The sequence below is a fragment of the Ovis aries genome, chromosome 1 (assembly GCF_016772045.2).
Source record: "Ovis aries strain OAR_USU_Benz2616 breed Rambouillet chromosome 1, ARS-UI_Ramb_v3.0, whole genome shotgun sequence".
Taxonomy (NCBI): domain Eukaryota; kingdom Metazoa; phylum Chordata; class Mammalia; order Artiodactyla; family Bovidae; genus Ovis; species Ovis aries.
The window spans coordinates 617,707-630,824 of record NC_056054.1 but is presented as its reverse complement, the minus strand read 5'-3'; the positions used below and the strand labels follow the sequence as shown (position 1 = coordinate 630,824).

General features: G+C 61.1%; 1 protein-coding gene across 19 annotated transcripts in view; it reads right to left on the bottom strand.

Moving 5' to 3' along the window:
* Positions 1-13,041, bottom strand: part of LOC101102694 (transcription termination factor 4, mitochondrial) — a 41,957-nt gene extending 28,916 nt beyond the window's left edge. For 10 of the 19 annotated variants that reach the window (XM_042239471.2, XM_042239475.2, XM_042239451.2 and 7 more), the window contains exons 1-7: positions 6,937-12,275; positions 6,235-6,467; positions 5,505-5,675; positions 4,697-4,837; positions 3,983-4,117; positions 1,755-2,015; positions 604-757 (exon numbers count right to left, since the gene is read on the bottom strand). In XM_042239471.2, coding sequence (XP_042095405.1) covers positions 604-757; positions 1,755-2,015; positions 3,983-4,117; positions 4,697-4,837; positions 5,505-5,675; positions 6,235-6,467; positions 6,937-7,132 — 1,291 coding nt within the window. In that variant the 5' untranslated portion in view covers positions 7,133-12,275. Of the gene's footprint in view, positions 1-603; positions 758-1,754; positions 2,016-3,982; positions 4,118-4,696; positions 4,838-5,128; positions 5,398-5,504; positions 5,676-5,922; positions 6,468-6,936 lie in introns of those variants that run through there. The other 9 variants (XM_060398368.1, XM_060398353.1, XM_060398359.1 and 6 more) reach the window with 9 other exon arrangements.
* Positions 13,042-13,118: the final 77 nt, after the last annotated feature.

Genomic DNA, 13,118 nt, shown 5'->3' with positions numbered 1-13,118 from the left:
GTCTGCCCGTGCAAGAGATGCAGATCCAGTCCCTGGTCTGGGGCGAGCCCGCATGACAAGGACGGGCACCACCGCTGCTCCCCAGCGGAGGCCCCTGCAACGAGAAGCCCTCCACCTTGGCTAGAGAGGAGTCTGTGTCTCCACAGCTAGAGAAAAGCCTGCCCGGCAACAGGACTCTGCACAGCTAAAAATAAGTAAGTCAATTAAAAAGAAACACTGGAAATGGACAAAACTAAACAAATCCTACGAGACTGCTGACTCAGGGACGGATCTGACATCAGTCCTGCCTTCAGCTACTTACATAAAGCTACGTCACCTACTCGCACAGAAAGACTGCCAGCTAGCCGTGGCGCCGGATGCAGGCCCACGTGACTCACTTGGGCATCTCCCGTCCTGCGCTCTGCACCAACACAGCTGTGGGACCCACACAAGCGTCCCATCCCCTGGGAACATGGAAGGCCCACAAGACACAGAAGACCACCAAATCCACAGAACAGGGTCCCCACGCCACCACCACCCCCCCATCACGCCCACGCCCACCCCCAGCTCCAGCCCCTCTCCTGTGGAGGGGGTGGCCCGGGAGAAGGAGGTGGCTGTCCTCACCCTGGGCTGTGCCGGCAGGCTCGTCTCCCGTGCTGACCCCAGGCCCACTCCGGCTGCCAGCGTCCAGGCAGCTGGCCAGGTCCCGCAGAGGTAAGGAGCTGTCGTAGGCAAGGTCCATTTGGTGGTAGAAACCGGGAATCAGGAAGGTGATGTTCTAGGAAACAAAGGGTGCTTCAGAACTCAGCGAGGCCCCACCTGGGCAGAGAGCGCAGAGGACATGAGCAGGCCTCGACGAGGTCCGGAACAACCCCGGGTCAGGCTCTTCTCAGCAATTCCGAGCACCCCCGATGCCCATCATGGAAATCGTAACTAGGTCCTCTTTCCCTTAGCAAACCCTAACCAGCCTGCGCTCACATACTCCCTGCAAGGACTCGGTGTCCCCACGCTCCTGCAGGAAGCCCTTGTCCAGGAAGTACTCCAACTGTGTGATCACTGACTTCAGTTGAACTATTTCATTTAACTCAAACTAGCATTGCTGTTAGAAAACAGGGAAGGATCTCTTTTGAGGCTCTGGTTAAAGTTCTGGCTGGCTGGCTGGCTGGCTGGCATGCAGTGCTGGCCCCAGCGAGGGTGGCGAGAGGGGATGGCTGCCCATGGGCATCGAGGTGCTCAGTGGAAGGTGTGGGGAGCCCAGGCCAGCACCCACCTCAAGAGCTGGGCCAGCCAGGCATGGGGCAGGGGCAGGGGGCTGCTCAGATATCGAGTGACACGGCACACAGCAGCCTCTCCCTCCAGCCAAGTGGGGGCCCGCGCCCCTCCCCAGAAGCCCTGGAGGACCGCTGAGACCACCAGGGAGGCCCCTCTCAGGCGGCCTGAGAGGCTCGCCTACCCGCAGAGTCCAGCCCAGTCCAAGAAGGAGGTTACAGAGACGCTTCCTCCGAGCCGACCCACAGCCGCCCCCAGATGGTGGGAGGAGGCGTGGAGGCTATGACACCACCCTGCAGGAACTCAGACCAGACCTCTTGTGGGACAGGCTTTCAGGCAGAGCCCCTTCCCTCTCCTGGGGGGCACCCAGCATGCAAGGGCTCTGCCGGAGGTCCAGACAAACGGGCACAGGTGGGGCATGGGACCAAGGCAGAGGTCCTGCTCTCTGGGCCCAAGTCCCTAGGGAAACCGGCCCCCGCAGCAGCAGGCACGGCCCCCCAGCCCACCTTGCCCAGGAGCTCAGCCCTTCCGTAACCAAACAGCATGAGGGCAAAGCTGTGGTTGATGCCGTAGATGGTCCCATCCGGCAGGAGCGTGATGAGCCCGCTGATGGTGGAGAACACCCAGACGGACGCTGAGTAGCCCTCGCTGGGGGCCGCCTCGCCATCTGCAGCCTCCTTGCTGCAGGGCTGGGACTTCAGCTTCAGGCTCACAGGGAAGGTGGCGCCATCCCTGGCTCTTCCAACGGACCTCTGAATCTTGAGGTGCTGGAAGAAAGACACGCCACTGTGCCCACTGCGGCACCTCTGGTAGCCCAAGCTGTGAGGCTTTGCTGCTCAGCGGGCACCCCCGGGACATCCACCCTCCACCATGCTCTTCCTGCTTCATCTCCCCACCGCCCCCCAACCCTAGGGAAGGCAGAGACTGACCAAGAGCCACGGCTGGGCCGGGACCCAAGCCAGCACAGCCGCTCCCCACTCCAGAACAGCCCAAACACGGTGCACACGGGCCGTCAAGCCACGCTCCAGGACCGGCCTGGCCCCTCTCCCAACCTTGCAGGAAGCGAGTGCCTGCCCGCTCCCCACCTGGACCACCAGGCCCTTAGCACCCGCCTCTGCAGCCGTGGGGCGGGGCTCCCCAGAATGCTGGCCTCCGGGTGGTTTGTCCATCTCCACTCTCCCTCCACGGCCCCCCATTATCCACACAACCAAGTCCCCCATCATGGTTCTCTGCTTTAAATACTCAGAACCTGTCTGCTCTCCCAAGCAAATCGCACAAGTGTCTAACAGGCTTTCCAGGTCAGCTCCTTTCTGCTCTCAAGACGGCCGGTCCCCAGGCCTGTGTCTACCCCTCACCCAGTGCTGCCTGCCTCCTTTTTAAGGGTTCCCCCGCAAGATCTGCAGAGGCCCAAGGCCCGAACATGGGGGAGCTCCCTGCACCAGCCCTACACCCTGACCGGGGGTGGAATCAAGACCTCAGGCTTCCCCTGGTAAGACCCCGGCCCCCAGTGAGCCCTGAGGAAAGAGGGGCTCTTTTGCAGCAGAGGTGACAGGTGGACCCAGCAGGGAGGGCTGGGAGTGCGCCTGCACATGCCTTCTGGTGCACACACGCACGCGCGCGTGCCTCCGGGCACACACAAACACAGGCCTCCTGGCATGCACACCTCCTCTGGATGCGTGCCTGGGGTGGGGGTTAAGCAAGGGCTTCCCAGGCGGCGCCAGCGGTAAAGAACCCTCCTGCCAATGCAGGGGCCAGAAGAGACGTGGGCTCGATCCCTGGGTCGGAAAGACCCCCTGGAGGAGGGCATGGCAACCCACTCCAGTGTTCCTGCCTGGAGAACCCCATGGACAGAGGAGCCTGGCGGCTACAGTCCACGGAGTGGCAAAAAGTAGGACACAACTGGAGCGACTTAGTGTGTCCAAAAGGACTCACGCCAGCACGCCAGAGTTAAGCCTAAGAGGCTGCCGAGCAGTCCCCTACAGCGGCTGCACCAGCGGAGCTGCACAGCGTCAGGCTTCAGGAGGTCCGCTGTCTTAGGACAGAGCAAGGGGCATAAAGAGAGGAAGGTGCGGGAGGGGAGGCTTCCCGTCGACCTAGAGGGACTGAAACCAGCACCCCATTGCCCAGGAGGGCCCGGCTCTCAGCTGGAAGCCAGAGGAGAGCCAGGGAGAGCCCACGACGCCCCGGCAGGGTCCATCTCCTGCAGCAGCAGAGCCGACCTCACCCCAGCTTGACCACCCGACCGTCTGGCCCTGCAGGCCGCTGACTGCGACACCCGATGAGTCCCGGCAGCGCGGTCCCTGTGTGCAGGCCGCGCACTAGCTGTAGAGCGGGGCCCCTGGGGACTGGGGGGTCTGGCTGCGGGGAGAGTCACCCCTGCCCGAATCCCCACCGCCCTCCAGAGCTGCCGAGCGACCGCCGCCACCTGACCCGCAGTCCTGACCTGGGCGAGAGACGACGCCCACCAGTCACTCCTGCTCCTTGAGCCCCCAGACCTCTCAATAAAGAGGCCCCAACAGGAGCTCCAGGAAGGGGACCGGGGGCAGGGGTGGCCGGGCGGGCGCCACAGAGGCTCTGAGCCTCGGGCACGACTGCAGTGCAGACACCGCTGCTGGCAGGCCATGGAGCTGGGCCTGAGAACTCAATCGACAGGAGCCAGAGAGACGCCAGCGGCCACAGGGCCCAGCCTCGGCCAGGCAGCGCCGCTGGCCTGGGCCCTGCCCTGAGGACCTACCGTGGGGACGTGCTCGCCAGGAGGGGGGAGCTGCAGGGAAGGGATGAGGTCTGTGATGTGCTGCCCAACCACCTCCTCCCCAGATGCAAAGCCATGCAGGTGCGCGAAGAGCCCGTCGCAGGACGTCACGGTACCCTGGGGGGAAAAGCCGGTGTTGAGCCTTGGGACCCACGTTTCCTGCGCTTCAGCTTAAACCTCACTGAGCCTCTGTGCCTTCCAGAGGAAGGCAAGGCTGGGTGCTCCCGCTGCCCCACCCTTGGAAGTGCAGCGGCAAAGGGAGCCGCCCTCAGAATGCCGTCTCCCACCCCCTGCCAGATATTCCCAAACGCGTGTTCCCCCAGGCACCCGCGGAAGCCCGGCTCACGCTGGAGGCTCACGAACCACACACACAACCGGCACACCTGCGCGGGCCTTGAGTGCGGCCTGCGTCTCAGCCACCACCCGGGGAGCGATGTATGACTTTATCCAAGTGTTAACACCATCCTGTTAGGGGCTGGGCTCATATCCCACATGTATAGGTGAGGGAACAGGGGCCAGGGAGGCCGATGCCCTGCCCAAGTGCAGCTACCAGGAGGGCAGCCGGGCACACCCTCCAGACCCCAGGCCCTCTTCCTGCCCAAAGGCCCGGGGGGACACCACATGCTGATGTGCTACGGGGGGCGGGGGGCCTGAGTGGCAAAGTGACACGCAGCTGGAAACCCGAAAGTGACTCACGTCGCTCCGGAATGCCACCCAGGCTGAGACCCGCTCCACGGGCTCCAGCACGACCACGCAGCAGAGGCTGCGCTCCTGCTTCACCCTCTTCATCCACACGGAGACCGGGATCCTCTCCCCGCCGCGGCTCACAACGTCCACCTGGGACACAGAGGGGCTCAGAGTGGCCCGAGCCCGGCCCGCGGGCACACCTGCCTGCTGCTCACCCGCCTCCCGTACGGAAATTAATCAAAGCGCAAACAAGGCCTCCAGCGCCTGACCGCACGGTCTCTGAGTGAGTGGCCCATCAGACATACTCCACTCCGTGGCAGTAAAGCGAGGGGAGTGTGCAGCCAGGCTCCAGAGGAAAGTCACCCACACGCTGAATGTTTACATCGCCTTCTCAGCGCTCGTCCCGTGGACGGGGGATTTTCTGGGTGTACGTGGTCCTACCTAACGTGTTTCAGGGCCTGAGGCTCAGGGCTCAGCATTTAACACGCAGGTCAGCCTGTCAACGTCCAGCCTGGATACACACACACGGAAGAGCCCAAAGCTCCAGGGAGCCCCTGTAGTCATGCCAGCCCCACCCCCCACCACACCAGGGGGCATGGAGACGGAGACGGGGCGACGGAACTGCAGCTCCCGGAACCTGGCCTGGGCCCTGCAGGCTTGCCAGCGCGCTCCTCCTCAAGGAGCACCAAGAAGGCGCAGCGTCTCCACTCTGACGTGGCCTCCCCCACGCACACCCCCTTCCCAGCCGCGCCCTACGCCAGGGCCAGGGGCGGGACAGCCGACCGTGAGCGCCGGCAGCCCAGAGGCCCACACTCACCACGGTACCGAACGCGACGGCAGCATGCCCGTCGGCCTCTACGTGCTCCTCGCTGAGGGCCTGCACCACGTCGGGGTCCGGCTTCAGGAAGAACTGCGTGAGCTTCTGGCCGATGAGGTCATGGCTGCTGTGGCCCAGGAGCCGGCAGGCCCTGTCGTTGGCCACCAGGATCTGCGGCCACAGAGAGGAGGGCCCTGAGTCGCCAGCAGCTCCTCCGCCCCCGGAACAGCCGAGGGGAAGGCGGCGCAGGCCTCCCTCTCCGCCCCGCCGTCGGCAACTCTCAGCAAGCCGCTCCGGCTCCTCCAGAGAGACAGAAACCACCGCTGGCAGTGCAGCAGGCGGCACAGAGACTGCAGCCCGGCCGGCTTCCCCCAGCAAGACGGGCGTGGAGGTGGGGACCAGCCCCACGCCCACCCACCTGAAAGCCTCCGCTCTGTGCACACAGACACGCATCCTGCAAACGCATTTGCTTTAAATCCTGGCTCTCCACGCTCGGCAAATAAGATTGCACGACGCACTACCCCCTCTCCTTGAGTCTCTGCATCAATGGGGAGATTTGATCTGTCCAGACAGAGGCACACTGAGGTCTCCTAAGTCATCGCTCTCGCCGCTGCAGAGGCAGACCCGGCCGCTCTCCTAACTGCACTGGCACACTCGGGCGCCCGTCTGAGGCCGCAAGCTGAGGCCACAGACCCCAGGCCGCGGCTGGGTCACACCCCGAAGCACGCACCTCGGTGGTCTTGGCATCCACGGTAAACACGGCCTTGTTGGGGTTGCACACGGGGGCTGGGAGCAGCGGCGTGGACCACCCTGAGGACAAGGCCCGCAGCAGGGAGCAGCAGGATGTGCTGCCCAGGGACCCCGTGAGGTCCGCCTGCCCGGGCGTGGCCGAGCAGTGCAACTTGCTCGTGCAGATGTTCTGGGCGGCCAGTGACGACAGGCAGTAGGAGCTCCACCTCTCCTCTGGAGAGCAAAGGGACACGTTAGACCCCACCCGGCCCCCGCTTCGAGCTCCCGCAAGAGGGCCAAGGACGAGGTGACTGCAGGGATGATGAGCACTCGGACATGCATCCCAACACACCCTGGGGTCCGCCAAGACCCCCACACAGCAGCATGAACGCTGAGCTCCCCGCTGTCCCACTGCCCTCCCAGGCCCCCCAGCCGCAGGGTCGTTCATCATCACTCCGGAAAGTCCACTCCGGCAGCGGGACGTTCTCACCCAGCCCCTCCAGGTCCTCCTCTGCTTTCCACACCTCCCCCCCGAGCCTAGCCCGCTCCTTCAGCTCCAGCCAACTCCCACCTGCCGACCCCCAGGAGGACCCTCCCACAGGCCTTTCCCGCTTCCCGTCAGAGCAGAGTCGCCAAGCGAGGAGGCCAGCGTGGCCCCCGTCCCGCCCAGGCGCCACCCGGCTGGCGGAGAGAGGCTGCTTACCCGACAGCGCCATGCGGCTCTGGCAGAGCTTCGACAGCCCGGTCCTCCTGCTCACGTGTCTGTGGGCTGAGGACCCGGACTTGCCGGGCTCCAAGGCAGCGGGCGCAGTGGGGCCCTCCGGGGGCACTGGCAGGGAGGGGCTCCCGCCCGGGCCCTGGTGGTCCTCCACAGAGGCCGTCGAACCCCCGTCCTCCATGAGGAGCTAGCGAGCCAGCAGGACCACTGTCCACCAGAACACCAAGGACACTGACCAGCGTCTGCCAGGCAGGGACAGAGGCAGCTCAGCCAGCGCATTCTTCAGCTCAGCCCCAAACAGCCGTCGGGGGTCAGAACCTACGATGCGAGGGCTGTCAGAGCAGAGAGGAAGGGGTGGGAAAGAGAGAAGGGGAGAGGGGAAACCCGAGCGGAGCGGGAAGGACCCAGGAAGGGTGCTGCAGTATGGACCCACAGGCAGGGGCCCAGCCAGGGGCCCCCAGGGCCAGGGCGCCGTGCCCCTAGAGCCAACACCCCACTTCTGCATTACCGCCTTGGCGTGCAGAACCAAGAGCTGGCAGCCAGGGTTATAGGAAACAGCCTCTGCTCCCAGAGGCTGTGCACAGACTCTCACACAGTCTGAACTCCAGCAAAGAGGGGCCTGGGCCGGACCATCTGCGGGTCCCCAAGAGGCTCCCAGAGAAGCAGGCGGCAGCGGGGCCCTGGGGGCTGGGATGCTGGCTGCAGTCATTTCTGTGATCTCGATCCGGGGGCTGACACCAGGGCTGGTGGGCACAATCCTGGAACCCTCCCTCTAGCCCAGTAGCACCAGGGGGTCTGCCAGCCCACCAGTGTGCCCACAACAACGCCACGAGGCAAGGCCTCCCAGGCAGCTGGGCTGGGTCCAGTCCTGCACACCAAAACACCCACAGCAGCCGGCCCCAGCGCAACAGAAAGGTGCACATCACCCACACAGGAAACAGCCCTGACGCCTCGGGCCCTGCTGCCAGGGCGGGGCATGCTGTTGGGCCCCACAGGACCCCACAGGACACTGTTCACACAAGGCCACTTCTGCAAGGCTGGGAGACATAACCAAGCTATCTAGTATGAAGAAGTAAAGGTTAGCAAGATGAAGAGACGGAAGAGTATGTTCCAGATGAAAGAGCAACAGAAAACCTCAGAGAAAGAACACAACAGAACGGAGATGAACAGCCCACCCAGCGGGCTCAGTGGTAAGGGATCCACCTGCAGGTGCAGGGGACCCGGGTCTGATCCCCGGATCAGAAAGATGCCCTGGAGGAGGAAGCGGCAACCTGCCCCAGTATCCCTGCCTGGAGAATCCCACGGACAGAGGAGGCTAGTGGACTACAGTCCATGGGGTCGCCAAGAGTCAGGCGTGGGTGACCAAACACACACACCACCCACCTGATGAAAGGGTCCAAAGTGTGAGTCACTCAGTCGTATCCAACTCTTTGTGACCCCAGGGACTGTAGCCCCAGACTCCTCGGTGCATGGGATTCTCCAGGCAAGAAAACTGGAGCGAGTTGCCATTCTCTTCTCCAGGGGATCTTCCTGATCCGAATATCAAACCTGGGTCTCCTGCATTACAGGCAGGTTCTTTACCAGCTGAGCCCCCAGGGAAGCCCAAGAGTCCAAGATCACGACCATAAAGATGCTTACAGGACCCAGGAGGGTGGGGGAGGGGCGCAGTGAGAACACCCACTGGGAGTGAAAGGATGCAGAAGAGCCCGTCGGAGCCAGAGGAGACAGCAGGTGAAGACACGCACCGGGTGAAGACACGCACCGGGAGGGGCCAAGCAGATCAGACGGCAGGAGCAGACCGAAGGCCGGGAAGGCTGAGCAGCAGGACAGGAACTGCCCAAGCCGGGCGGGAAGAATAAGCAAGAGCCAGGGAGCATGAGACTCGCTGCAGGGACGTCTGGGACAACATCAAGCACGGCAACATTCAAGTCAGAGAGGCTGCAGCAGGAGTAGAGAGGGAGAGAGAACAGAGCACTTACTTGAGAAAACAGCAGCAGAGAGGGGCAGACCTCCAGGCCCAGGAAGCACGTGGCAACACCGGAACAATTCTGTGGGGTGACAGGCAGCTCCCAGACTCACTGCGGAGATGGTTCCCTAAGGTGCATAACCGTCCAACCCGTACTGAAACCAACTCTGTAAGTCAACTATGTGTCAACTTTAAAAAAGGAGTAAGGAAAATTGGCAAAAGACAGGAAGCAAAACTTCACAAGAGAATATCCTGTAAACCTATGACAAGAAGCTGAATCATGACATTCGCAAAACCATGACAACTTGACACCTACTAAATCAGCAAACATAGAAAACCCAGCAGTGGCCACAGGACTGGAAAAGGCCAGTGTTCATTCCAATCCCAAAGAAAGGCAATGCCAAAGAATGCTCAAACTGTCGCACAATTGCACTCATCTCACGCGCTAGTAAAGTAATGCTCAAAATTCTCCAAGCCAGGCTTCAGCAGTATGAAAACTGTGAACTTCTAAAGATTCAAGCTAAATTTACAAGAGGCAGAGGAACCAGAGATCAAATTACCAACATCCATTGGATCATCAAAAAAGTGGGAGAGTTCCAGAAAAACACCTACTTCTGCTTTATTGACTCTGCCAAAGCCTTTGACTTTGTGGATCATAACAAACTGTGGAAAATTCTTCAAGGGATGGGAATACCAGACCACCTGACCTGCCTTCTGAGAAATCTGTATGCAGGTCAGGAAGTAACAGTTAGAACTGGACATGGAACAGAGTGGTTCAAAACTGGGAAAGGAGTACGTCAAGGCTGTACATTGTCACCCTGCTTATTTAACTTACATGCAGAGTACATCATGAGAAATGCTGGACTGGAAGAAACACAAGGTGGAATCAAGATTCCTGGGAGAAATACCAATCACCTCAGATATGCAGATGACACCACTCTTATGGCAGAAAGTGAAGAAGAGCTAAAAAGCCTCTTGATGAAAGTGAAAGAGGAGAGCGAAAAAGTTGACTTAAAGCTCAACATTCAGAAAACTAAGACCACGGCATCTGGTCCCATCACTTCATGGCAAACAGATGGGAAGACAATGGAAACAGTGAGACACTTTATTTTGGGGGGCTCCAACATCACTGCAGATGGTGATTGCAGCCATAAAATTAAAAGACACTTGCTTCTTGGAAGAAAAGTTATGACCAATCTAGACAACATATTAAAAAAGCAGTGACATTACTTTGCCAACAAAGGTCTATCTAGTCAAAGCTATGGCTTTTCCAGTCGTCATATATGGATGTCAGAGTTGGACTGTAAAGAAAGCTGAGTGCTGAAGAATTGATGCTTTTGGACTGTAGGGTTAGAAAAGACTCTTGAGAGTCCCCTGGACTGCAAGGAGATCCAACCAGTCCATCCTAAAGGAAATCAGTCCTGAATATTCATTGGAAACACTGATGCTGAAGCTGAAACTCCAATACTTTGGCCACCTGATGCAAAGAACTGACTCACTGGAAAAGACCATGATGCTGGGAAAGACTGAAGGCAGGAGAAGGGGACGACAGAGGATGAGATGTTGGATGGCATCACCAACTCAATGGACATGTGTCTGAGTAAACTCTAGGAATTGGTGATGGACAGGGAGGTCTGGCATGCTGCGATTCATGGGGTCGCAAGTCAGACACAACTGAGTGACTGAACTGAACTGGGGAAGTAAAAAGTGTCGAAAGTTGATAAACCAAGAAGTGGCCTCAGAAAAAACCACCCCTTCTCCGTTCGCACCTTCTGTCCTGAGCACAGTCTGTGGAGCCAGCTCAGCCTCACACAGCACATCGGGGCCACAGCCCCAGGGTGGCCCCTGAGGGCACAGAGCCCAGCTTCACGCATCCTTAGATCACTTCCTTTCTCACCTGTTCAAGTTTGACTCAAACTCTAATCAGAAATGCCTGCAAATCCAGGCCAAGGTTTTTGGAATAAGTGGGGTGGTTTTTAAAGGGGCAGGGGGTGTATGATTGTTCGATTTTGTATCCCCTCTGAGCAGAAGCCACGGGAAGCTGGACACAGACAGCACCTGATGGCGCCTCAGAGTAAGCCTGCTCCTGGTGCTGGTCTTGATTCCAGAAGGTGTGACGCTCCCCACCCCCAATCAAACGAAGGAGAGGCTTGCGGGGAGCTTCTGGAAGAGTACTCCTTGCTCTCACAGGTGAACACATGGAAGCAAGTGGCTTTCTCTCAGGAGGACGACGCTAGGAGACAGTTGGTCCCAACTGCTCCCCCACTGCTGTACAAGCAGAGCGGTGCAGCATGAGGCTAACAGGCTGGCGGGCAGAGCTGAAAACGGCAAGATGTCATTTTGAGCCACAGGAGACCCTATCCTAACACCTGCCTTCCTCTGGACGTCAGGTGTGGGGCCCATCCTGAGACGGTCTGTTTCTCGAGTCCAGGGCCCCTCCAGCGTATCCAGGGTGACGCTCCTGTGATGGAGGATGTGAGCCAAGGGCGCCTCTCAGACCTGAGAGGCCAGCACAGGCATCCAGGAGGAGGCACCAGCAGAGTTGAGCCAGCAAAGCAGAGTGAGGAAGCCTTTCAGGCAGAGCTCGAGGTAGTCCCACAGGGCCCCTGGGGAGGGGTCCACCCGTAAAGACGGGTCTGGAGAAGCTGGGCTGATTCCCAGGGCCTCCTGTTGCCACAGACAGTATGGCTCTTATCCCAAAGACTGACTTTTAAGGCCTGCTTGGAAGTAACCTGACCAACAGGGGGGAAGGGGGAATCACAGTCATTCACGCAAGAAATTATAAGGTCTTAAAGCAACAGCAGGAAGACACAGAGGGGAACCCGCAAGAGAAAGTAAGACACAGAATCGACATAGGTTTACTTTGCCAGATGTAGAAGGTAAGAGAACAGAAGGCATCAGACCGCACCGCAAGGCCACAGTCCCTGTCTAAGAAAAGAAACGCTTGCGAGGAGGTTAAAGACAAAGCCCAGGTATGCAGTGGGGACGTCGGGCAGCATGGATGAGGTGCTACAGCTCACGGCTCTCCGCACACACGTCCACTGAGGGGCTCCCGGGTGTCAAGCTCCGCGAGCCTCCTTCTGGCCCCTTCCAGTGGTGGGACAGGCACAGTCCCTCTGCGGGCAAGGACCGAGCGCCGGGTGGGGCCAAGCCCAGGCCGAGACCCTGAGCGGAGCTGAGGGCGGGACCGGCCAGGCGCGAACAGCCACAGGGCGGCAAGCGGGCCGCCACCGACCGGGCGGCGCGGGGCGGGCAGTGGGACAACGTGGGGCGCGGAGCGGTGCTCCCACGCGGGTGGCTCACCTGAGGTCGCCCAGTCACCGGCCGAGCTCTCAACGCGCCGGGAAGGCGCCAATCCGCGCCGCTAGCGCCACCAGCCAATGGCAGAGCGACGGGCGCCGATCGACAGGTCCCAGGGCCCAACCGCCGGCGCCTGTGGGCGGGGACCCAGGGACCCGCGAGGAGACGCCCGCGCTGACGGTTGCTAGGGACGCGCCGAAGTCCGTCTACGGCGCCTCGGAGGAACCAAAAGAGACGGCGCCTCCGCCAGCGCGGTCCCCGGACGCCGTTTCCTCCGGTCTCAGGATCGAGAAGAGTGAGGACCGCGGACCTCGCCTCTCGGAGGCCTCGACCTGAAGGCGCGGAGCAGAGGGCGGCTCCCTCACGGCTCATGATGCCCGCGGGGCCGGGGCCCGTTTCGGGCTGCGGCTCCCGCAGTAGCTAGATCGGCATCCAGGTCCGACCAGCTCTCCCGGACCCGTTAGCGGACAGGCCCCGGAAAAGAGAGCGGGCGCCCCGCGCTGAGCGTTAACTGGAAGCGGCCCCTTTGTACGGGCTCAGTCCACACCGCGACAATATCTGCCCAATTCTGCAGACGCCGCCGCCGAGGCTCGGAGGGACTGGGGAGCCGCCCCGCCGTGTCCCGCCACCAGTCCACGAGCGCAGAGCGACCCCAGGCTCCTCTCCGCTCGCCTGCAGGCTCGGCTCCGTGCTTGCGGCCCCGATCATCCCTGCCCTCATCCCGCTTCCCGCCTCCAGAACCTCCAGTTCGCCCATTACCTGCCTGGCGGGCGGGGAGACTGGCGGCGCGGAGGCGGAGGCCCGCGCGGCCTCGCGGGTGAACTACAACTCCCATGAGGCTCTCGAGCCGCGCAGGAGCGCAGGGCCCCATTGGCTGGGAGACTTCTGAGCTGGGAGCCCT